General features: G+C 38.2%; 1 protein-coding gene across 2 annotated transcripts; it reads right to left on the bottom strand.

The window, feature by feature from the left end:
• Window positions 1-414: 414 nt before the first annotated feature.
• Window positions 415-26,844, bottom strand: HTR7 (5-hydroxytryptamine receptor 7). Of its 2 annotated transcripts, XR_009418869.1 has the most exons (3): window positions 26,315-26,844; window positions 3,604-5,049; window positions 415-528 (listed from the first exon to the last, which is right to left on the bottom strand). XR_009418869.1 is itself a non-coding variant. In XM_059476981.1 (2 exons), exons 1-2 carry the CDS (start codon window positions 26,842-26,844, stop codon window positions 4,299-4,301), a joined length of 1,281 nt encoding a protein of 426 aa, XP_059332964.1. In that variant the 3' UTR covers window positions 3,240-4,298. The 2 variants fall into 2 exon arrangements, 1 of the variants encoding a protein (XP_059332964.1); XM_059476981.1 differs by lacking the exon at window positions 415-528 and having other exon boundaries at window positions 3,240-5,049.

Genomic DNA, 26,844 nt, shown 5'->3' with positions numbered 1-26,844 from the left:
TTGGTGAGAAGGGATTCAGTGAAAGAGCAGAGAAGCTGAATTTGAGTGTGGGGACCCATTTGGCAAATGTTTAGAAAGTGGATATAAATAATATAATTCACTTCAGACTCATCCTGAACCCAATCTTTAGTGGTGATAACAGTCTTAGAAGATTTAAAACCATGAAGAGGGACCTAATTTTGTATTTCTTGCAAATTTTAAAGATTACCCTTCTGATTCAATTTTTCTTAAGCTATTTTTAAATTTACTTGCTTGAGCCTTTCTTGAAAAAAAAAAATCTAGTCCTCACAATCCCTACCTCGTCAGCATTTGAAATAAGACGTGTCTTCTGTTCCAGGATAATAATAATTTTGCATATTAAAACCATTCCCCAAGTCTCTTAATTTTCTCCTTTCTCTTTATCTGTGTCTTCCTGAGAAACATTTTAAAAGACAAGAATTACTTCTTAAGCAAACTGTGAAGAGGATTTGATGACGCATTGATCTTGCACTTTCTTCAAGAATACTGTAATTTAAATTGGGTTTTTTCCTGTAGGATCAGAAAAATATTATGAAAATTAAATAGATAGGGAAAGCACAAAAACCAATGGCATTGCTTCCAACACCTTCCAGTTCTGTAACTGCAGTGTCTTGGTCAGTAATCCAAAAACTTAACTCCATCATGTTGTTTAAATAATGCTGCACTGTTTGGAGCAATGGCTGCCTGGAAATCTGTTTTCCTGCCAGGGAGCAGGGACAAAAGAGTGAGTGGATTTTGTCTGTATTGTTTATAGTATTAATTTGATACATAATTCCCTTCTTTGTCTTGTTGCAGTAGATTTATTTGCCACTCTTTGACACATCTTTCGGCAGGTGGTGCTAGCTCTGAACAGAGCATGAAAAATATTGGTTTTCTTCTTATGAAAGTGAAATGGGAAGAATTAGAGGCATAGTAATAATAAGATATTATCATCAAGTCACAGTTTTACCGTTCTGCTATTTCTATTTCTCCCCAGTGAGGCTGTTGCTAAACAGGAGTTTGGCAAGTGCCAACAGTGTGTTGCAGTATTGGATGTGCAGGCTGGCAGGCGGTGGGAGCTGGCAAAGTGTCAGCAATGAGGCTCCCACCACAGACAGTCTCCCTCTGAAAAGCTGTGCTGAGAGGGCAGGGGGAGTGCAATTCTCACTTTCCCCCTCTTCACTTAGGCAGTGTTATGCTGGCCTGCCTGTGCTCTGGCTGATTCCTGGAGTCTTTTATTTCCATTTTTTTCACAATCCCATCTATTTGATTCACCCTTCTGACTTTCCTCTGGAAACCCATGGAGGAACACAGAGACCACGAGTGCAGTCACTTCTTGGATTTGCTACAAACACATGTTGACATAGACTTCTCATACACCCATTTTTGTATTACTCTCTTGTCAGAAGTGTGGTGAATTATCTAAGTGAAAAAATGCTATTGCTGCAGTTAGACATTGTGATGCAGTTCAGTTTATTTATTTATGTTTTAAAAAAAGGAAATGTCCTGTTCACAATCCCAAACAATATTGTCCTTCTTCTTCTTCCTAAAGCCTTTTGCCATTAGAATTCTGCCTGCAAACTTTCTCTTCTTCTCAACTTCTTTGTGTGCTTGGGCAGTGGGATGTTCTTCTAATCTTAGCTTCTTCACTTTTCCCCTCAAATACAGCTCCATCTAGAAACACCATCCAATTGTCAATATTTTGATTTGGGTGTATGAAAAAACTTTGTGGAGTTTTGGTTTTTGGAGTATTTTTTCATTGGTTTTTCTTTTCTTTCCAAACACATCCAGAGACCAAATATGGATGTTTATCTCAAAAAACTTCCAGGATTGGTATAAACACCATAACAACTCTTATTCCTTCCTGTGCTCTCATTACCTGAAACAGATGGTAGAGGAAAGCTGGACTCCTGCAGGATGTTTTCCCAGAGGAAAGCAATTGCCTTTAGTGACAGCTGGGCAAATGTCAATTTCTGACTCACAAGACACATATTCCATTTAAAAAAAATAAAAATAAAAATCATCTTATTTGGAGGAAACACAGCTTCTCAGGCTTTCCTGCAGAATAAAAATGCTGAAACTTCTGTCCAGAATTCTAAAATCACCTTCAGAGTTTCGTAGTCCCACTTGGAGTCTTCCCAGATACATCTATTTGTACATTCCCACGTATGTCCTTATACAGGAAAAAAACTTACAGGGGTCTTGAAAACTTCTCATTTATGCTGGAAACAAACAAACAAACAAACAAACAAAAAAAAAAAAAAAAAAAAAAAAAAAAAAAAAAAGCTCCTCTGATAAATAATAAAGAAACAACAATCATTTCATGTTCAATATGGAAAATATACTTGAGTTAACTCTGTACGCCAGAGCTTGTGGATCTTCTGGGCTCAAATCTCTTCTTGTCCCTGTGCATAATATTGGAGCATTTAAAAGAAATAGGACTGTCTCAAATAAGTTTGAAAATTCTTTAGAAAACTGTTTTAATGTTGGAATACAGCCTCTTACTCTACAATTCTGTTGTTAAAATGAGGCCAAAATGTACTCTCTACTGCAGTGCATGAATGCATCTAAAATTGCTGCAGCCTGTTTCAGTGGCTCAGCACATCACCCAGCTCTTGGCTATGTGCCAGGGAGAGGCTGAGTGTCAGAAGTTACCTCTGTAAGCTTGGAACAAGGGCTCTGGCACTGACTGCCCCTGATGTTCAGCCCAAATGAGCATCACTGTGCTGATTGAAGTCATTTTGCCTTCAGACTTGAGAAAGCAGGGACAGAAGTTAGCCTAAAGTGGGAATTGATGCTGAGGCAATTTGATAATGAACATGTCTCCTCACTGGTGTCCCAATATCTGAAAAAGCAGATCAAGCTCTGAAGATTGAAGTGTTTGTTCAGTCATGTACCCTCACCCTCTGCTTCAGCTGGAGCATGGTGTGCAGTGCACACTTGGGCCAAAGAACTCATCTTGTTCTTATGAGTTGGTTTATTATTATTTTATTATAATAGTATCTTAAAAAATTGCTGCATGTTATATTAATACATTACTAGTAATATATTAATATAACCAATATTATTATTTTTAATTTTTTAATAAAAAATTGTTATACTATTTGGCCATGCTACACTGACAGAAGAGATCTGTTACTAAAGTCAAGGGAAGTAGGATCACACACTTGGACAAACTGTAATGATGGCAGAAAAAGCTAGAACCAGCAAAAGTAAATTGTCTTTATTCAAACACACAGCAAGGCTTTAAATCACTTTAAGCACAAGTGATGATTAAAATCAGATTCTAAGGATAAAGTCCAGATGTCTCTGAAGTCATAAGGTCTCATGTTTGTTTTTTCCTTACTGACTTGAGAAAAGAAAGAAGTCCCAGAAAGTAGAAGAGCTTTCAAATAGACAGTAAATTAACTACTGAAATGGAGCAAGGACCAGCCATACATCACAGAAATTACTTGTGCACAGACAGTCTCCATCTAGATTAGAGAAGTGCTCAGCTGAGAAAGCCAAGAGAATTAAAGAATGAAGAGATGGACAAAGACCAGACAGATCCTGAAATAAACTCTAATCAGACACACTTGTTATGTTAGATGTACAGTACAACATTACCTGGTGTGATTTGCACAGCAGCACTGCAGCTGACTGTGCTGCAGGGCTGTATGCAGCAGTTGATGCTGGTCCATGTGACTTTACTCAAACTCTTTAATCACATTGGAAGTGTGACATATTCTTTCAGTGCCAGAGTTGCTGTGCAAAAGCAATATTGAATTTCACAACATAGTTCATTTCCAGGCAATCCAATAAATTAATGTTTAATGAACATATGGGGTTTTATAATAAAGAATATTTCTAAGGAATACAAGTTCTTTGATTCAGCTTCTTCTTTAATGATTTATTTTTGTAATACTGAAGTGGAAGGAAATTAACTTTTCACCATTCTCAGGCCTTTATTACAGCAAAGAATCTCTGTGACACAAGGTGCATCCAACATTCAGACCTACTAAGTATTTTTTGGGCCAAACAAACAGGTTAGGCCAACTTTGCTTTTTCCTCACTAACAGCTCAAACATCCTGTGCTACATTTCACTTCCATCCTTTTTTATATTCCTCTTACACCCAAATTCTCTAGATGGTGCTCTTGCTTTTCCAGGCTGGTTAGGACAGGTGGGCTCTACCTTGTTTCCTGCTGACTGCATTAACAGTGCTCAACAGTGCTGGTTCTTCCTACAACACTTCTTTCAAACCTGTGGGGGAAAAGGCAACGTGATACAACAAAAAATGATCACAGTAGAGGATGGGTGACCTTACAGAACAAATTCTGGCTTTTCTGCAAGCTTCAGAGCCTCGTGCATGCCCGCGGCCGAGAGTTTGCGGTTGATGTTCCTGTATCTGCACTGCAGCAGGTTGCGATAGGTTGTCCTCAGGTCCCGGTTGAAGAAGGCGTAGATAAAAGGGTTAATGAGGGAGTTTGCATAGCCCAGCCACAGAAATGTTCTCTCCACCCAGAGGGGGATGCAGCTGCACGCTGTACCACAGATGAAGGGCCTTGCAGTTGAGAGGAGGAAAAAGGGCAGCCAGCAGATTGTGAAGGCCCCAACAATAATCCCAAGGGTGGTGGCAGCTTTCTGTTCTCTTTTAAAGATGGAAATGTTTTTCTTGTCGTGCTTTAGGAGTCGTGAAAAATTAGTACATTCTTCAGATTCCTTGTGCAGTTTTACAAGTCCATTCACAGAAATCCCTTCCATTTCTTCCAGACGGGGAAAACCAGAAAACTTGTGTTTAGCAGCGCTCCTCCTGGCAGCTTTATAGATCTGATAGTACATGAAAAGCATCACTGACATTGGGATGTAAAATGCAACTGCTGTGGAGTAAATGGTGTAGCCAAAGTCTTGACTGATGAGACAAACCTTTTCGTCGTTGACGTTCTGGGCCCAGCCGAAGAGCGGGGGTATGGTGATAGAGGCAGACAGCAGCCAGACACACAGGATCATCTTGGCCATGCACTTCCCATTCTGCCTTACAGGGTATGTGAGGGGCCTTGTGATTCCCAGGTACCTGGAAGGATGACACAGAGTTACTACAGAGGGCAGGGGCTAACTGTTAAAAGTTATTCACTTACTCTGCCCTAGACCAAAATCTTGGGCTAAGTTTTCCATTTCATAATTTTCAATCCTCTCTTTGCATGTACTTCCAACTTACAATTCATGTGTCTTTCATGTTAAAATTTATAATGTTAGTATGGTCTTTTATTCCAGAAGGAAATCTCCGATTGGCCTTAACAGGCTGGGACTTCTATGAATTTGTTCAATCTTCATGCACATAAAGCATATTTTGGCTTTTAAGGAAATTATGAAACCTGAATTTTATTTTGCTACCCTAAGAAATCTTAGAGTATAGAAGAATGTTTAGTCCCCGAAGTCTATCACTTTTTTTATTGAGTAGATGGTTATAACAAGCAAGCATTCATCTTCACTCTTCTTATCTTGCCACTAAGCTGAGATGATGAGCTGTCTTTCTTTCCTTCATGTTTCAGGAATAGCAAACTTCAAACTTATACCAAGAGTAGACTATTTCAGTACTAAAATAATTCTTTTTATCATCACTTAATTAGAAAGAAAATGCATTTTTTCAATGTACATAGTTTGACTGAACAAAGTAAAAATCTGTCCCAGTTCAAGAAGAAAACACAGTTTTACAGAAAAGAAAAATGCTTATAATGGGTCAGTATTTCACAGAAAAAAAAAAATACTAGGTCTGTTGACAACTTTTATATTTCCTAATTTGGCGTATTTTAAACTGTCTTTTCTAATTATAAAAGTAGTACTATGGTTCTACACAGCAGGGTAAGAATATCCTAAGTTTGAATTTACTTTCAACTATAGAAAGTTCCTGTATTTCCTCTCTGACAATGGGAATTTTCTGTTAGATGGAATCACATGCCCTAATTTAGACCTAAGATTTTTAGTTTCAATTTTGGCTTCTGCTGAACTGGAACTTACCTATCAGTTACTGTTAGCTTCCCAAATTGTTTGTTTCACTTCCCCAAAAACGATTTAGAGAAAATCAGTGTGATTTGTCGTGTTCCTTGTAAAAGAAATTCTTTCAAATCAAGTTCCTGAATAATGTTTTGGTTTCAAGAGCTACCAGTCTTTACTCATGTAGTGAAAGTTCTGGAGTGTTACAAACAAGAACTATAGCAATGTGATTTAAAATATTTTTGAGGAGCATGTTTTCTCAGTCTATTCACCCAGCAGAACAAACATGAGATTTACTGGCTCTGTGAAATGCATTGTTGATTTTACTGCAGTGCAGTAGATCAGGCCCAGTGCCCTTGCTTTATACAAGCACCCGGGTAAGCTAGAGTTATGGAAGTAAAAGAAACATCATTTATTGATCTGTCCTGATGGGTATCAGCAATCCTGTCCAACCATGTCATTGGCTTTATATTGCTGTTGTGACAAGCGTTACACGAAGGACAGACTGGTTTATTGTGCCCTATTCTTGACAGGATGCACAAGTAAATTACAACAGGTCAGTATTTTGCCAGCGAATCTGTGCCTGCAGGGGCCATGGACTAAGAATTCTTGTTGGAATTGGCTGGGATCAGAGCAGTGCAGTCCATGGGCTGTGATGCTAAAAAGGGTTGTTTCTTGTGCCTCTCACCATGAGCATTAGAACAGAGCCACTGGCCCAGCAGCCATGGGCATCATGCAGAGACCATGGAGATTTCTGATTTATAGCACCATGGCCAAAACCATTCTCACTCCCAGGAAGTCCAGGGTGCTCCAAGATACAGAAGAGAGGAATCTGTGCAGTGAAACTTCAGTTTAACTAATTAAACTATACATCACACTGCTTTAATTAGTGAACTGCAGCAAGTGTGAGCTTTCAGCTGCAGACTTTCAGGGACAAGAGTGGCCTACCCTTAAAATTTGTCTAAGAATAGCCCAGTTCAGGTACAAAACAGCTAAACACATCCTTTGTGCACAAAGACTTCTTGTCATTTACAATGCATTGTTTTCCAAAAAATCCTTATCTGCCTTCCTGAAGTATGTACTCCTACAGTTATTACCCAACTGGTCACTAAAAATAACACTTTTAGGGTGAAGTTTATTTTGTAGCTAAAAACGTTAAGCTGGATTTCTGTAAAAATCAGATCTGTGGGCTGCATATTCTGAGTGCCTACTGATGCATTCCCATGCACGAGAATATAACAAAAAGAATTCATGAAAGCATAAGTATACTGAAAAGAATGAAAATTCATTAGTTTTGCCCTGGCATCACTTTTTTTGGAGTGTATCTTTTCTTCAGAAATGCTATTTGAAATTAAAATACGTTAATTAGCATAAAAATACACCAGCATTGCTTCTGCCTTATTCATTTTGCTAAATGTAATATGATGGGGGGAAAGAAGTCAGCATGCACAAATGAAGGAATGTTATCTTTTAATCTCCCTATATGAAAATCCATTACCCTTGAAAACTCATTTGCAATGTCAAAATAATGTAAATCACTACTGTTGTCTAATACACTAGAGAGTGTTCGGGGCTTAATAGATTCATGAACTTCAAAAATATTGTGTCAAATTCAGTAGGAAAATATGCTTTTTAGTGTTTAATCTTAACCTAGTACTTTAATAAAAAATATTAAGGTAAATCAGCTGAACTTAACATATTCAAGTGTAAGGAACACCTTGAGGTTTTATTACTGGGAAAGAATTAAGTCAGAGTCCCTAAAAAGCCCATTTAATGTGTTTCAGCTATCCCCCACATGAAAGAAGTGTCTCAGACTTGTTATTCTGAGATTTGCTTCTTTCACATGCCACAGATGTTCATCTTGATCTTGGTGGAGAAGAAACTGTGCCTGGGTTCTCACTTGTAAAAGAAGGGAAATGCTATTTTGTATTCTTCCTGCTCTGAATTTCTTGACTCAATGGTTCTGCCAGACAGGGCATCTCTCCATGTTACACCCAGCACAGTGAGCTCTGTATCTGGGTTACTCCCCAAAGGCAGATGAATGGCCTTTATTTCTTCTAAATTGGTCATGGCATTTTCCATTCAGCCCTGCCTGATGCTGCAAGCAGAACTCTGAAGTGCAGGATGCTGCTCCAGCCCTGCAAGAGGCACAGCATGCACATCAGTCACGTTCTGCTGCCACTCCAAGGATGCTGGGTGAGTGGAAAACACTGAGAAGGAAGAATATGGCACCGCTGTCTAATTGATATAGCAAAAATGGTGATGTGAATGCTTTTGTACTGCATCACATATGTGGGAAACAGACCCTCCCTTGCTTGGAGAGCTCAAAGGAAACAGCAGAGACCAAAAGGATGGCAAATGGTGAAGGGCAGAGTAAATCTTCTTGTTAAATGTATGTGTATTAACACATGAGCACATCCCTGCTCTGGGTTGGTTTCTTATGACTTCTTCAGAGTCTCTTCTTCCCCACTGGGAGTTCTGCTGCAGTCCCATTCAGGTGTGAGGCATGCACAGTGTGCCCAGCTCTGGGCAGGAAAAATTACCCCATCCTCTTCCTGGAGCTCTGTTCCAACCTGGGAGGGGGTAAAGAATTCCCTCCTTTCACCAGCCATTGTACACAATTGCCATTTGCCACACACAGTGAACACCAACAATGGAAAAGGTGAATGAACAAATCCTTTCCCTTTGCTTCACAAAAATCTGATTGCCTGTGACATAGAATTCTTCCCCAGTATCACTAAATGGTTAGCATTTAATGACAATAAATTGCCATAAACAATTTAATGTAAAACCATTATAACTATATAGGTCTGCTTCTGAGACAATTCAGCTTTTGGGCTTTTCCATTCTGGCTTTTCTGCTATCAATCCATTACAATGACCACAGAGAATAGTTTTTATCCTACAGGGCTAAAAAAATTCCTATGATCACATAGACAGATGGGTCTAGTCCTCACACCTTTTGAAATATCCAGAAAAGAACCTGAGGCTTAACAGCTACATTGACTTAAACAATAGAAAGAAAATAGTAACAGGATGGTCCCATTTGTTACCACGTGTCCTGAATCTTTCTTTCGTAGCTCCATTATATGGCTGAAAGATAAAGAGTAAAAGGACTTGCCTGTCACTGTGAGTGAAGTCATAGAGCAATAGAAAACTGTACAGTTAAAAGAATTTAATTAAATTTAATTAATTTAATTAATTTCTGCCAATTCAATAATAAATTGAATGCATTTGTACACACATGTAATTCCTCTGTTTCTGGTCTCCATGTACTTTACAGGCAGATAAGATTCCATTCTAGTTAGTAGCCCACATTTATGTCTCAGAATTCACTGTCTTGATCTAACAGATTCCAGAATCAAATTAGATCTTTCACTGTCTGACTGCTTTTATGAAGCAGATTGGATTGTAATGGAATAGGACTAGAAACATTATACTGGAAATGATACAGATGTGTATCATATCATAGCTATTTCTGCCAGGAACCACAAGATATTTTGTTATCACTTTCCATTTGACTAGGAGTTGTGCTTAATATGAGGTTCTGTCAGTTCTCCTATTGTTGTATTTTAAGAGGCATAAAACTGCTTTATTCCAAAGACACAGCAATATTTCCTCCTTTGCTGCTCTGTTTCTCTTGCACAGAATCTTTCTGTCTTCAATATGTATCTCCATGCAGGATTTCTTTGCAAACCCATATCTATAGAATCCCATCCTGTATTTCACCTGCAATAATAACTTATTCTGAAGAATTGTGCTGATCTACTGGTTTATCTTCATTGGCTATGATTCTTCCATAATTTTTTTCTATTTGGTTCAGCTCAACATTAAAAGACTCTTCACAAGAACAGAACAAAATGCCATTCCTAAAATCTATCCAGCATTGAAAAATATTCTCTCTAGTATAGTAATACATCTAGATAACTTTTTTCCCTTCCTTCAAATGTAAATGTAAGAAGTTGAAACAAATACCAAATCTATTCTTTCTGTTATGGCTGTGTCAAAACACCCAGCAAATACTGTTTTCTTTTCAATTATGTGTTTACTCAATGCAAGAGATGCCTTGTCCCTCAGACTTCCTTTTAAATAAAACAAGGTATACAAACATACAAACTGATCAGAGAATACTATTCCCACCACACACTTCAGTAATTGAGACAGAAATAAAAGAACAGAAACATAGAAAGGCCTGAATGGGGGACACGACCACTGCAGTGCACAGCTATGGTGCTATAATGTGACAATTACCTCGTTAATTATTGTACAAAAGTACTTTACCTTTCTGCAATACAGTCTGGCCTCATAATCACATCATGATCACTGCCAGTTTATTTCCTGGGAAGAGGAGGATATTTCAGAGGCAGTAAAAGACTTTTCTCCTTAGCAGAAATGCTCAAAATTACTAATTTCAATGCATATATGAAACCTTTCAGAATAGGAATTGGGTCACTTTAAAGCCTAAACAAAACATCATGCAATGGTAGAGTGAGACAGCAGAACTAACAAAATCAAAACACTACTCAGTGGAGAGAAAAACACTTTGATTAGTTCTATGTTCTATCTAGTTAAATGTTGCATCTTTCCTTTGCTGTGAATTAGCACAGTTTATAAAAGTCTTGGCACTGTGGTCAGTTTCCACATCTTAATTGCTAGAAATCCTAGAAAGCTCTGCTTCATCCTTCTCAGCTGATGGTGAAAAAACAAATACAAAAGATCTTAAATTTATGTTTTGATACCTATTCTTCTAGATGCTTATGCTTCACGTTTCATAAAATTTCAACAGTATTATAATTGAAATGGTGTTGTGTTAATTTTGCTATTTGAAAGAATGAGAATGAAACACTTCTTTTGCTTTCAGTAAGGTTAACACTTTATGTTATTCCTCTTTTTCTTCTTAATTCCCCTTTTTCTTCTGCCTTCTTACATTCTTCTTCTTTTCTTCTTCTTTTTCTTGTTAAGGTTGACACTTCAAAATTTTCCCCTTTTTTTTTTCTTAATTTCTTCTTAATGAAACGTATTTTCTTAAGTTAATTTTATAATAGGATGACCTTCATTTCCACTGCTATAGTGGGCACATATTTAATTTATTCTACATAGTAAATGTTCTGACTTGATTTTCTTTCTCTCAAAATCATTGTAGGGGGTTATTTTTGATGAATTCAAAAAGTGTAGGCTTTCCTGGCAGTGGGGGAGGATTAAGTCAATCAAAATTAAATAACTTCATTCTAAAGGAATGTAATTTGCATAGTAGAAGGTTGCTTTCTCCTCTCATACATTTTAGTTTCTCTGTGCTTTCCTGGGCTTTCTTCCTTTCATATTGTATAACTTTACAGGTCCATACTTTTCTTTGTTATTTTAGCTCATTTTTCATACTTTTATTTCACTCATTTTTATTTCACCTTCTTACTCTCTTATTCCCCTTTCTCTGTTAGCTCTGTATTTTTCCTTCTTCATTTTTGCCTACTAATCTTGGACATCCACCCCATGGGTAGGGGGATGCATTCTGTTCTCTTTCAAAGAAATACACAACACCCATACTGCCAGAATCTGTGTAACATCTTTCCATTCAACATCTATTACCTTACTTGTAATTCTGAAACCGTATTACTCTTTCTTTTCAGACCTTGGCAAATTTCTTTCACCTGCCCTCACCCTCTGCCTTTCATTCTCACCCTGCATGCCTGTCAAAGCATTTATCACCTGTCACATCTTGTTCTCAGCTCCATGACAAACCAGTTCTTTAGCCTTTCATTTTCCACTGCAAATTATACATTGCTTGGAAGGAAAAGTTCCAAAATGCAGTTGCTGGTGTTTACCTTGCAGCACTGCCTGAATGTTAGATAATAAATATTTCCTACCCAGTATTTTGCAATTACCCTTGTAAATATTCTAAATTATGGACTAAATGCTTTTATTAACTCCCTTTGAAGAAAATTGTACCTGTGTATTTTTCCTTTTCTTCCATCACCAGTGACATTAATGTAGGAGATCTAAGGAGGGAGGTGGATTTCAGCCTGTTTAATCCTCCACCAGCCTCCTAGAAACCAGATACATTTGAAAACTGAAAAGGTTTTGGACACAAATTATTAAGAATTAAGCTCCATTCTGTAATGGAAGACTTACTATTTTTATATGTTTTTAAAAAGTCTGAACTCCAGCTTTGTGGGTTTCATCATCACTTGTTTCCTGTATACAAGTGTGGTTTGCTTGCTGAGTGCAACAGGATTAATTATATACAGAGCTCAAAAGGGCTTTTCACCCCACTTCTTGATAGATAATCTGTAACACTTCAAAAGCTCTCCAAATCCAGGCAAGTCACACAATGGAAGAATCATTTTTCTTTACACTGTTCAACAATGTGGAAGGATGAGGGAAAATAAAAAATAATTTCATGCTTCTCTGAAAGAAAATGCATAACTGTGTCAGGGACATACTACTCACTTCTGCCTTTTCACTCACACACACCCTCCCAGATCTGCAAGCTCCTTTATTTAACACAGATATCTTTATTTTTGTGGAAGAAGTGAGAAGAGAGTCAAAATGTTTTTCTTATTTTCTTCTTTTTTTTTTCCCTAAGTAAGAAGTTATATTAATCAAAACATAGAATAAAGGATGATTTACAATACATACTAGTAACATTTTAGGAATATTCCCTAGAGAAAGACTTCTCAGGCTTTTTGAGAAATATCTAATTTACTGAAAATTTCTTCATGAAATCATCATAGTATGCACACAAACTGCTTCACCAGTGCAGAAGCTTGTGAATACAGATTCATACCCTGTGGTATCATTCAGAGTGGTTGTTTAATCATTTTATCAATCAAAGAGAAAAAGGAAATAACTTCAAAGATGGCAGGTTTTTGCTTCAGTATCTTCAATAAGGGGATATGTCCAATAAAGGGATTCAGATCAGAAAACACTATTTCTATCAAAATTCATATTTCAACTTATTCCACATAAAGAGACCCTCTTTATTATCCCAAAATATTGTAGACCCATAGAAACAAATGCAGCGCATTTGTATCATGTCAACTTTCATACCTGAGTATCTAATTACATGAGGATTTTACATTCATTTTTATTTTTATGTGTATGATGCAGTCTTTCATTTTATTAAGTTATTACAACATTCCTGGCTTCTTTGTGAGAGGACAGAGAAGATATTTAACCTTCTGATACTATCTGGGAGACTAAGATAGGAAAAACTCTTTTCTAGAAAAAGAATTAAAGAGGAATTGCATTGTTTATTTCTGTCTGGTTGTGATGCAATGTTCATTAGTAATTCAACAGGCAGGAAAATAGTTTGGGAAAAGCTAGGAAAGAGATTTTATCTCATGTGGCCTTTTGTATGTTAGAGGAGAACTGGGTAACTCTGAAAAGGGCAATGAATCTGAGTAAATGATGTGGCATGGCTGCAGGGAGGTGGTGCTGTCAGAGAGCTTGAGGAGAAGAGAGAATGTGAAAGCTGCTGGGGAAGGATGAGGCTTGACTTGAAATTTGTTTAATAGTGTTACAGGGGACAGAAAGATCCCTTTAAAGATCTGGTTTCTTTAAGCACCGGCTCAGATGAAATCCCTGCTTTTTTCAACAGAAGCAGTTTCTGAACAAACAAAAATGGAAAATAATGTTTTGCAGATAGGAACTGGAAAATCCTCATTTTCCTTTGGTGTTCTCCCCATCTCAACCCTCTTGTCCCTCACACCCAGGGGGACTGTCAGAGAATGTGTGGAGGCTCAATTTCAGAGCTATAAAAACTGTCTTTTTTTTTTTAATCAATGACTACCATAAAGCAGAAATGGCTAAGGTGATTTTCTCCAACTTCACTACATGAGTCACGCTTGGATTGATACTAAACATCAGCTTAAAAGGAATTATTTTGAAAGTTATAACAGTGTTCCAAATGAAAGCCTCCCACAACTTTAACTAGAAAATCATGACTGATGTCTTCAGTACAATTAAATTAAACATTTCAGAAAATTCCATCCTATAAGTGATGAATGAAATGAACAACCACAGCCCACTGAAGTGCTAATACCACTATATTAAAACAAAGTATCCTCAGGGAATAGCTATTTCAGTGTGCTGATATTACGTCCCTTCTCTTCCTTCCTTGAATACAAACAGTTTAAACATAATTCCTCCAGATAAAGCACTTAAGGAACAACCCCCTCTAGAATACTTCTTCCCTCCTCCCCTTTCTTTCTTTTCCTCCCTCTGAAGAGACAGGAAAAATGCTGGAAAGACCAGGTTCAAATTCTCCTCTTTGCTTCTTCGTGACAGTAATTCTGCAAGAGCCCTGAGGAGCACTTGTCCAGTCATTATGGGTGAATCTCATGCAGACCCAACCTGCTTGGGCATTTTTGGCTTTGTCCATAGTTGTATCAGCCTGAAGGTAGTTCTGATTTTTTTTTAAATCACACAAAAGTTTTGCTGTGTTCCACTGGATCAGGTATGTGAAAATTATAAATGTTGACCTCAAGCTTTACTTGTTTGCCCAAGCTTGGCCAGACAAAAAACAAATTATATCAATAAACTGTTTTAGATACACAAGAAAATCCAAGTCTAAAGCAGGTTTAATTAAGAATATTTTTTCAAACACTTCGGGATACACGAAGCATCTTGCATAGTGTTTATCTGGCTGTTTTTTAAAGATGCACACTGGAGTTGTTTCCCCTAAAGTTGGAAAATCATTTCTCTCCTCCTAGTATGAATAAGTCTTAACACAGGAAAAATCATATCCAGGTTTGGAACAGAGGCTGTGGGCTGGGGAGAGCACAGCATGAGGGGAAGTTATCAAGGAAGGAAGGCAGGAGGTTAGATCAAATTGTGAGTCTCCAATTCAAGAACCTTTTAGAAAACTGCTGCTCACAGTCGTTTCCCACAGACACTTTTGGCTCAGTGACTTATCATTAATACGGTGATTCCTCCCCTGTAACTTATATAAACAGTGATTTTGTGTAATGCCTTGGTATTTTAGCAGTACATTTTCTGCTCAGTATGTGGTATAGAATGAGGTTATCATCTTATCATCTTTCATGCCAACGAATGTAAGGTTTACTGTAGCTACCACACTTCTCTACAGTATGTCATTTATTTCCTTAGCACTCATTTTAATAACATATTCACTTACAGCATGCTTAAACTCCCAGGCTCGAGTTCTCCCTTCACATGTAATTCTCCTGCCTGCTGTCATTTTCCTCACAAAATATCTCATTAAGTAATATTTTGGAATTTAGTATCCATAAATAAACTGGTGAGGTCGAGCTCTCCTATATAAATGGGAAACAGAAAATTTTCAGGAATTTAATATTATTTTATGAATATTTCTTCCCTTTGCAGTCATTCAGAATCCCTAAATACAGAGCCCCAGGTGCCCTTTAACTGAAGGAGAAGGTTAAAGGAGAGAAAGATGTAGTGATGAGAAGTAACTGCAGCAAAACCCAAACTGCAGTCAGTAAAACTGTATGTCCAGCCTTTCCCAACCTCAGTATTTACTAGTTCATTTGTCATAACACTTATCCACTTTTGCCAGTAGCCTTTGCAATGAAGAAAGCAATGGCCAAGTAGACACTATTCCTTTCTAGCTGACAAATCCTCACTCTAATGACCTTTGAATCTCCTGGGTCTTGCTGAGACCTGCCAGGCTGTGCTTCCACAGGGATGGCTTTTTTCATCTTGCACCAGTAACATTTTAATCCAACTCCAGGAGTCCATACTCCCCATCTAAGGTGTCACCAGGTCTACCTTTGTAAAGGCAGCTGCAAGCAAGCTTAGACACCACTGGACAGGAAAGCTGGGCAAAGATGAGCCAGGGCAGTGTGTCCTCTCTGTCTACATGAACACAGGCCTGCCTATGACAAATCTCCACTACCCTGTATTCTTTTTATCAACAACATCCTTCATACTTTTCTTTCTTTTTAAAATCGTGCAAAATCTGCAACACTAAATATTTTTTAAATATAGACCCATTTCAACACAAACTGCTACCACCAACTTCACAGGCATGAAAATATAATCCATCCAACTATATTTTGTACAAAATGAAGCTCTTGCTTTTTTCTTGTCAAGAAATGAGTTGCTGGCTCTCTTCCCCTGGGCTTTCTATCTAGAATGACATTTGAGGACAGATTCAGCTATTGCTTTTTCACAAATACCCATTTTTCCAGCTCAATACGTGGTCACAATACTTCATATTGTGACACACAATACCTTGGTAACACCATTTTGTGTTACTCAAAATTTAGAATTACACATTAATGCTAAAACAGAAATACAGCTGATGATAGATATCTCCTCCTCCAAAACCTTTAAAGATAGCAGTATCTAAAGATTATCAAGGATCACAGAACTCTCTTTTATATTCATTTTACAGATGCTACACCACACAAGTGGGATCAGCAGAAAGCAGCCCTCCTTCCCACCTCTCAGTGAGTATATCTTTCTTTTGCCTTTTTTTTTCCTCAGCAACAAGTTGGCAACTCTAGGGCTCTTCTGAGATATGGTGGCATCAAATCTGTGTGGGTAAAAAGTAAAATACCTAAGGTTTATTTCTGTGACTACAGTTTCCAATGATAACAGCTTCATTACCAGGCAGAAAACCTCAAATAATCATTTGAATTTAGGAGCAGAACGTTGGTATTAGTGTGGGCTGAATCACCACAGCTGGACACCTCAGGTAGCTCACTGCAAGCTGCAGGTGCTTGAGAAATTTGACAAGGTCCTCCCTTTATTTCAACAGCAGCAGTGCAGAGGCTTTGTGTTAAATAACAGGTTTTGGAAATGTTAAGATCCCTCTTGTGTTGTTTAATTCATAGACAAATGGTCCACAATGCTATTTCATTTTCTGTTATTTTTTAAAAAATAATATTGTGTTCTGTTAATGACCGTATTCATTTTGCAAAAATAGCTTTTTCATATGGGACAATACACTCTTGACACAACAATCACTATTGTGGCTAAAAGTGCTTGTGATAAGAAGTGGATCTTCAAATGCAAATATATAGAGTCAAAAGGAAACTGCAGTACATAACAATTCAAAAGTTAAGTCTTTTGAGCCAAAGCTATACCACTTTTAGCATCAAAACATCTTATTAGACTATTAGAGGAAAGCTTTACATCTTTTCAGCAGCTCTTTTGGGTCATGGGTATAAATATTTCCAAGTAATTTATGGCCAGACAAGAAATTCTTTGTTCAGGGGTTTAATATTTCAACTGTTTGCTAAATGGCCACTTCTACAGAAAATAAACAAAATTTAACAACCCACAGGGAGAACTGCTTACAGAAAATTATTCTGGCAAATTGTACTGTATATCTGGAATATTTCATGAAAATCACAACATCTTTTCATGGCTTATATTCAAGATGACAGGTTGTAAATTCTGCAATAAGGTTAGATAATAGCATACACCTCTGTTATCTGTACTTATGCCTTCCATTTTTACCTTCTCATATTTATATTGATTGACAATTTCTGAATGAACACCTGTTATCAGAGTAAATCTTCCAGGGCACTATTCTTTACTTTGATTTAAAAATTCCTGTATTTTCTCACATGGGAACAGTCCTCTAGTGAACAGATGCTCCTGCCACAGACTTGGAATTTTTGCAGTTACCTTTTGTGCCCCTCTCTAGAGATCTGCAAACCATATGTTGAAATACGTTGTCCCCAGTCTCCAACACATCTCCTGAAAAGCAAACAGTTTATAAATAAGGTACTTAAAGCTCCTTATTGGTGGCCCAATTTCCCTTGCAGCAGCAATAGGCCATATTTCTGATCACAGATACTTGTATGGTTGACAAGAAATCATTATTTGAATGCCACCAAGGGTGTCAGTATTATTCAGTGGCAGGGAAGGTGGCACAGCTCCGTGCCAGGTTATTGGGAAGAGATCTCATGATGTGTTTGCCTGGATCTCCAATTACAATCTCTTCCTAAAAGACTGGAGAGTTTTCAACCAAAAATTCAAAAGTAAAAATTTGTGCAGAAGTCTGCCTCAAAAATCGTGTTCTTGCAGGCAAGCCTTTGCTGCCAGTTCTGATTTTACCCAGCCTGGTGAATGTCTGAGATACAACAAGCTCTGTCCAATCTCCCTTGGTCCCTGACCCATTTTTCCACCACTATTAATATATGGCAAGCTTCTGCTTGCCCTTAACCTGCCACATCCTGCAGGACAAGTAATTTCCAGTGTGAGAATAATGTTGCCCTTCATATAGGTGTGCCTCCACTTCCCACAATGTCCTTAAGAGACATAAGAACTGTGCACAAAAATGGATTTTTGTCAGATTACAGACTTTTCCTTGTGGCTACACTTTAAACTTCTACAAACTAAAAAACCTGGGTTTAGTGTTTAACTGTACCAAAATCCCACCCTTTTCCTTGATATATCTCAGGAAAAAACTCTGCTGCCAATTTTCTCCTCAAGACACAATGTACCTCTTAGAATAGACTTCACCCCAGTTTTCCTTAACTTAAAAAAGTTATTTTTGTAATATCCCTCTTGGCTTTGTGTTTTGGTTTGGTTTTTAAACAATCATGACAATTAACAGTGAAATAGCTATCAGTGATGAAATAAACCCCCTTCAGTGGTGTCTTGTGCTAGCTCCCATTTGATAGCAAAGGCCATGATAGACAGAAAGAATATGCTCAGTTCTGATTTGATTTCCATGCACATCTCTCTTCTGCACTACTAGAGAATTCATTCTTGTCTGTGCACTACCCAAAAGCCATGTTTATTGTTAGAAGTGAGTCACCACCAGATTTGCATACATGCTAATATGTACAGAACCACACAGAAGTAGCAGATAATCTAGATTTCTATACAAAGCCTTGAATAAACAGCAAGGTACAAAAAGAAAAATCAATGACGCTCACTCTCTAATTTTGCTCTATTCAAACAGAATAAAAACAAATTTTCACTGTGACATATTTAATCCTGGGATGTTTGAAAATGAAAATTTGCAGTAAGAGATTGTTTAAAAAAAATCAGCTAATTTTTGCCTCTTTTCAGTACATATAGGAATATATATATGTACTATTCAATCCTTTAGAAATAGTTGGCTATCCAGTACAACAAGAAAAAGTAAAACTTATAAGCTTTCCAGGTGAAAGAAGTTATCCTCACCTTACAGACAGCAGTGACCATTAGAACAGAACTGCAGTGAGCAATGTTTCATGGTACTTGTGCTTTGGGCATGCAGAAAGCAGAACCTGTGATTTTGCTCCCCAGTCTTTCTTCTGACAGCCGCACCTCAGCAGACTCAACTATTTGTCAACCTCTTTATTTTCATACAAGACCTACAGTGGCCAGCTTTCTTCAGACTTTCTGGTCCACAGAGGAAGGACCAGATCTGTGTGTTATATATTGAGAGGGAAAAAAGGAGGTGTTTGTAGCTGACAGACAGTGCCATATGTACTTATCAACTGCAGATGAAGCAAGTTTCAAAATTTGCCACAAATATTTCCAATTAAATATTTCAAACTCAACAACAATATCAAATGTAATACTGTGTTTCACTAAAAGGAATAAGATACGTTATATAATTTTCAGGGAGTTTTAGAAATAATTTTCAGAGGAAATTAATTCAGGAAAGTGAAAATATTCCCTGATTAATTTCTGCTCTTCTAGACTCTTGTGTGAGCATGTTACTACTGATATATTAATCTTGTTTCAGTGTACAAAACTACAAAAGCTTTGATATTTCATTTTATGATACTCATCCAGTTCAAGAAAAACACTAAGAAAATATATTTTTATACCAGTGTAATCAGGTTACACTACACATCATGCCAGTATGATATGCATTTGCATTTTTTATTATATCTGGATATATTTTTGAAAGCTCCCTTCAAAAACAAAGATAAGTGTTTCTAGGATTGCATTTTTGCTGTGATTCTTGAAGCAAATCCAACCTTACTTACAGAAACTATTTTTGTTACTTTGATAGGAAAGAAATCACTTTTTAATTGTCTGCAGAGTGCCCTGCTTGGCAAAAATGTGAATTAATGTTCCCTTACCTCTGACTTATCAGGCTCCTTTGAAATGTCTGGATGAACCCCCAAGAATTAGAGACCCCAAAATCACTTCTGAAAACTCATCCAGCCTTAAACCCTGGTAGGAGCAAAGAGAAGATAGTTTCAAATGTGGGGGGGAAATGCAACATCCAGTTTCAAGAAAAGGCATTCAGGTAAATGTGGTTTAATCTCAAATCTCCTGCTACTCACTGAACTAGAGTGCCCATTCATGCCCCTTGAAAAATCACAGGTTGCAGTCCCCTCTGCACTGCCACCTCTGGGTTACCTTGCTTTTCCACACTTTGGGACTCCCTTGCAGTAACACTGCTAAAATGCATCCAGTATAGAACAGCAAGAGAATAACCAATCTATAGATTTTTCTTCTGTAGCATCTTTCAGCTTCCCAAACTTTGTCAGCCTCTACTGTGCAGACACAAGACACACCCAGGAAACTTCAGATCTTATGCCTTTTTTCCTCTGCAAAAGGACAAAACTTCCATTTGTTTTGATGTTAAAACTTTTTTCCTATGTCAAGTTTTCACAAAATAGTCCATCTGCTTTAAAAAATATCTTTTATTTGTTAATTCCCACCTGCTTACTGTGCATCTAGCAGTGTGCTCATGAAGCTTAATTTCTCAGCAAAGACATAACAAAACAATACCTGTGGCTAAAATCTGGTTACTCTATGAGTAACTGCATCTCTTTCCTGCGCCTGTGACACAGGAAACAATACCCAAGGATGTCACTGAAAGGTGCCTAAAGAAATGGGATCATGGTAATGCAACAAAACCCCCCAGATTAATTTATGCTTTTGGAGTGCGTTCTCAGTGACAGATAAACATTTGCACTGCTTTACAGTGCTTAATGCATCCAACTTCCAACTGAACTTCTTAATCTCTGAATTTTGCACCAAAAATTTATATTGTATTTTTTTTACACATAAATAATGAAATGGAAATTGCATAAGTGTTCACCAATAAATTCTCAGCAGAAAAGAAATTACATCAGCTTCAGGAACATTCTTTAAACAGACTGCATTAGGAAAACTACATGGAAAGGAGTAATACCAAATCTGTTCTTTTTCACTTTAGTTTAGTTTATCAGTGCTGTGTCTTTCATAAACTAGACAAGTTATTTATAGGCGCAAAAAGAGTACTGTTGTTTATCAGGCTAAACAATAAAAAAAAAATGGCTCTTGTGAGGATGGCTGTTGTTAGCAATTAGCTGCCCTACTTATCTCAAAACTTTCTTCTGCAATATAGACTTTAACTGCAATAACTTCATCACACACTTTTCCTATAGTTCCATTTAGGTTTTTCCTCATTTCTCAGTTATTTCTGTGTGAACATAAATATATTTAACAAAAATCTCATGAGTGGCACTACTGGTGGCTGTCTATGCTTATTCTAGATCCAAAATATCTTACAGGCAGGATTTTTTCATAGCTATTTCTGCATATATATTCTATATGGATTTTGTGAATGATCTGAGCCAGGCTGGCAGAACAGACTGCTGCCTTTTCCACCCATGGCACTGAGACAGAAAAAGTCTTTGTGCCAAATAAGAAGCTACACAGGATTACTGGCTACCATTAGGTTTAGCAAATTGCTAACAGTTTTCAGGTCATATTATCAGCTGGGGATGTAGGTAGAATTTAGACATCTGGATTCTATTGAAAGTGCCTAAATCTTTATTTAAATTTTGTTCCAAATTCTTCCTCTGAGGAAATTTGAGGTCTGCACAATTCTTAGACATGGGATGAGGACTCAAGAAGCCAGTGAACTTTTGGGACTGACACATTCTAAGGAGAAGCATAAGTACTCAAACTTGGAATGTGGCAACACAGGAAGGGAGAGAGAGCTGATCCCTGTATATAAAAATCTCAGGACCAACAAAAAGGCCCACTTATTTGCATAGAAATTCTAAATCCTCATCAATTTAATGGAAGCCTGGTGTACTCGTGAATTGTTGGCCAAGATACAGACTGGAAAAGTTCCCAAGAAGTGTTTCATTACTTGTGTGGGTGTGGGGAAAGTGTTATAATTCTTCAACTGTATCTGAGTAGTTATGTTTCTTTATCACTTTCTAAGCCAAAGAACTATTTTTAAATTGAATTAAAAATTGCTACTTATGCAGTTATCTTGTGGATACTCTCCAAAACAGCATTTCTGTAGCTATCTTGGGTCAGAACAGCATGATGAATCAGCATGAAAACACCACCAGTTCAAACACAATTAATTCCCTCTATTTTTTCATTCCCCACTAAGGTGTGGCTTGTATCCATCCCTCATAATTCACTCATAATGTTTTCACACTCTTAAAGGTAAAGAATGTAAAGGAATTGTGATGTGATATAGTCTATTTAATTCAGAACCAGAAAAGTGGAGCCTTAAGAGCACAAGAAAAAATAACCCAACACACCAATAGGAAATTCTTAAAGAAGAATTCAATTCTGTTCAATTATCCCACAAAAGCCTCTGTAGCTCCTACTACATAGCTAATACTCATATCACAGAGGGAGAGAATAGCAAAGGTAATCATTGGCTGAGTATCAAGTTGTCTTGCCTGTTTAATCCTTTAAAAATTTGAAAAGGCAGGAAATACTCTTGTCTCTCCATCATATCTGTTTTAGTTTTGACAGACCTGCCTGTAAGCAGATAGCCTTCCTCCAAAGTGAGGGCTTAAATATGATAGAGATACCAAAATACATGTTCATCTCATGTCCCCCTGACAAAGGTCTGTGAAGGTTTTTATGTTGTGGAACAAAAGGGAAGATATGATCTGAAGAAAAGCACAATAGTCCAAATCTCTGCAAATTCAGATCTTTGTGGTAATCAAACAACCTTTCCAACCTGGCAGTTCCTTGTGCACCCTGTGCAAAGTTAGATATCCCCATGATAGCACACTAACATCTACTTTGCACCCTTATGGTTTGCACAACTTAGAATAGAAGCAACTTAAAACATACAAGTGCTTGGTGTGTCTCACTAGGAAAAAAATGCAAGTTTTTCCAACAGAATGAAACCAGCCCATTTGTATACCCTATGCTAATATGCTTCTTTCAGGATCTGATATATTCAGCTAAAAACCACATCCACCACTAAGGGCTGTGCAGCAAAATCTCTCTGTGAGCAATAGGCTGCCAGCTGCTGGCATTTCAGGGCTCTCAGTGGCATAAGCTGAGTAGCACATATTTGTACAAGGGAAACAAATCAAAAAGCCTTTTCAATTTACTCATTTTATCCTTCTTGGTAGCTCCTCAATGCCTCTGCTTTACTAACTAAATTGTATGTTTAATAAAAGGTATTATTTCTCTTTACAAACCCTGCCTAACAGTTTGTAACAAATTTGGTTCTTTAAGATTAATTCAATAGTAATGCTCTTTCAACTATGTAAATGATTCTCATACCTGCTTCAGGAAGAATCTAGAGATTTAACAAATTTTAAAATAATCAATTTATTTGTTCTCTCTGCACTGCTTACAACAGCCTCATCTTTTACTTCAGGAGAGATGTTACTGGATCACAACAAAAGTTTCCTATAGTGCCCTAAAGAGACAGGTGATTGCACAATTTTTAATTACATTTCAAAAATGTTTCCTTTTCCTGTCTTGGCCCTATTTTCTAAAGAAATGTCTCCCACATACCCTCAGGATTTTCAAGTTTTAAGTACCTCTAAATGCCTCTGAGGATAGTGGCCAGCTTGAAAGACAGTGAATTTCATTCACATTCTCTGCTTCTGCAATTTCTGCTTGAAATTTCCTGGTCCTGTATTTGTATAAGTTGTCCTGAGATAGTAAGACTAGTAAGGCAGGTATCATTGCTAATCTTCTCCTCCTACATAATAAAACATGGAAGTGATTTCACCAAAGCCTTGGAAAAATGGACCTTGTGAAAATGGTCTCTCATGCACTGTATACATTATGATTTGCAGCTCCTGTAGCACAAACAAAACTTAAACTGGACGTATGTGTTCTCAGAGAGAAATTTTCCTCAGTGATCATTCAAGGATTTCCTAACTACACACATGTAAGAACAAATGCCAATATGACAGCACCATCACCATCAAAGCTACACTGGCAACATTTCATCATTCACATTTGATTTTCATGCTGCCTCCCTGCTTTGCATATTTTGTAGATTTGCACTATTCAAAGATTTTTTAATATCCAAAACTAATATTTGGTGGGCTTAGCAGTATTACAGCAGTGTAAGATTAATTACTTTTAAATAGGATTACAAATCATTGAGATTTTTTAATTCTTTATTGCCAAGTAGTAGAGACATTTTGTTAATGAATTGCTGGCTTGTCTCCTTTTATTTATGATACCCACTATCTCAACTATATAATGGATTTGGGTGGCAGAGGTTAAGCATCATAAGTCACAGAATTTTAATTTCAAGTAGGTAGTAGACAACAGTATACTGAATTATGAAGAGATGGTGTTCAATAAACATTCAGTGAAAGAAGTGACAACACAAAGACAAGAGAATAATTCTAGTTTAAATCAGCACTAGCTGGTGAAAATCAGCCATTTACAAGAGGTTATGTTATGTTCTTTCTCAATACAAAGATATATCTCTTGTTAGTATTTTAGGGTGAGAGGGGAGTGGAGGGAGAACTGAGAACAATAAGAGATGTAGTCATCAGTGTCACCAGTTCAGCCAAAGCCCCTGTTCAGCACACAGCAGTGACCTCAAATGTTAAACTAAGAAATAGAAAAGAGCAAGAGCCCAGTGCTACGGTGTGAATCATCACACATCCTTAGGAAAGCTTAATTATGTCAACCTGTTTTCAAAAGGTTGGTAGAAATGGAGATGGAGAGCTCAGAGATGGACATAAGAACTATCAAAGAACAGAAATATTTAATATAGAGAGAGTGCAAAAATGAAATCAACTATCTTACAAATAGAATAGAAAAGCAGAGAATAACACTGGGAAGGTAGATAAGCCTATTCATATCCTTTTGCAATACAGGAATTAAGTTTAAAAATCAACTTAGATAAATTAAAATTAAGCAAATGTCAATGTAACAGCAATTAAAAAAATCAAACCAACACCAAGAACACAGATCGTCTGATACTGTTAAAGTCTGTATATGGATTTCATTGCTACAAGATGCTTTGCAACATTCAGCTAACTGCTGGCCAATATTGAAGTCACAAAATAAAAAGTACTAGAAGAGAGGATGCTTGTACAGAAATTGAAGTTCTGAAATTAACACAAACTGTGATGCTCCCTGATACGAAACAACCTCCATTTACTGTAGGAATCACTTTTGAAAGATTGTTGCTTTGCAGAAACCTAATGTAGAGCTTTTCTTAAAACTTTCTGAAGTAAAGAGTCAAGGCTGCTGCTGGCTATCAGAGTTGGTAAACTACTTCTAAAATCTAGTTACGAGGTTTTTCAATTTCAGCCAATTGTGTGAAATTTTAATTAAAAATTACTTTCTAGCTGTTAAAATTCTTGGCATAGAATTTAGGCTGTGGAAAAGGGAAGCTACAGGCTGCAACTTACTTTAGAATAGAACCTACATGGAAAAAAGGAATCTGTCAGCCTTCCTCTGTAGAGGACTGGCACAGGCAAATGTGGGCTCTTTGGTATGGTTTTAACATCAGAACCGAACACCTAAGATATTCTTCTCCAGTGTGTGTGCACCTCCTTGTTGCCCCAGTCACTGTATCTTTTGGAAGAAGCTAAATGCCAACGAGCATAATTGGTTTTTAAGACAGCAGGTGCAAATTTTTAAAAAGCAAACGTTTGAAAGTAAATTTTCCTTCAAACAAAACATTATTTGTCAGAAATGAAATTGACCTATTCTGGGATTAGAATAGAATAAAGATAAAACCTTAGGAAGCTATAATTACTGCACCTTCTCTGGTCTGGTAAAACTCTGCTGAACCCAGGGAGGTTGCACTGTCACTTAGAAAGAACCAGCTCAAATCTACCTGTGGTATAAAGCAGGTTAAAGACATATGTTCCAAATATTAAAGCAGCTGGAAATGCCCTATTTACTTGCATAGAGCCGTGATAAATGGTTTAGGTCCGGCTTTGCTTTGACACCCTGGCTCCCGAGTGGCAGCAAGGAGTTACCCGGAGGGACAACCAGGCACCCGGGCAGCAGCTCACCCTGCTCCGGCGGGCTCCTTCCAACAGAGGGGCTGCGGGCCGGCACTCGCCTCGCTCCCTGCTCCGAGCACGGCTCATTTCCAGGGACCCGGAGGAGGAGGCGGGAGAGCGCAGGTGGCCCCGCTCAGTGCGGGTGCCCCGCGCCGGGCTGCGGGCAGCGGCGGGAGGCCGGGGCAGGGCTCGGGGCGCCGGGCTCTCTCACCTGTCGATACTTATCACACAGAGGGTCATGATGGAGGCCGTGCAGCACATGACATCCATGGCGATGAAGACGTTGCAGAAGAGGCGCCCGAAGATCCACTCCCCGCCGATAAGGTCGGTGACGCTGACGAAGGGCATGACGGCCAGGGCCACCGAGAGATCGGCCAGGGCCAGCGAGACGATGAGATAGTTGGAGGGCTGCCGCAGCTTCTTCACGAAGCACACGGAGATCACCACCAGGCAGTTGCCGGCGATGGTCAGCAGGGTGATGAGGCAGAGCACGGCCCCGATGAGAACTTTCTCGGCGCTGCCGTAGCTGAGGATCTGCTCCCCGCACTGGGAGTCGTTGGCGGGGAGGGGGCTCGCCGTGGGCAGCGCCGACGGGGGGGCCGACGGGCCGAGCTTGGCCAGGCTGCGCGGGGGCCAGGAGCCGGCGATCATCCTGCCGCCGCCCAGCGCCCGCGGCTCCTCCAGCGCCAGCGGCCGCAGCGGGTTACCGGAGAGGTGACTGCCGTTGAGGGCGAGCACCAT

The sequence above is a fragment of the Ammospiza nelsoni genome, chromosome 8, assembly GCF_027579445.1.
Source record: "Ammospiza nelsoni isolate bAmmNel1 chromosome 8, bAmmNel1.pri, whole genome shotgun sequence".
Lineage (NCBI taxonomy): Eukaryota > Metazoa > Chordata > Aves > Passeriformes > Passerellidae > Ammospiza > Ammospiza nelsoni.
The sequence above is the reverse complement of the archived record's forward strand: the minus strand, read 5'-3'. Positions and strand labels throughout refer to the sequence as shown.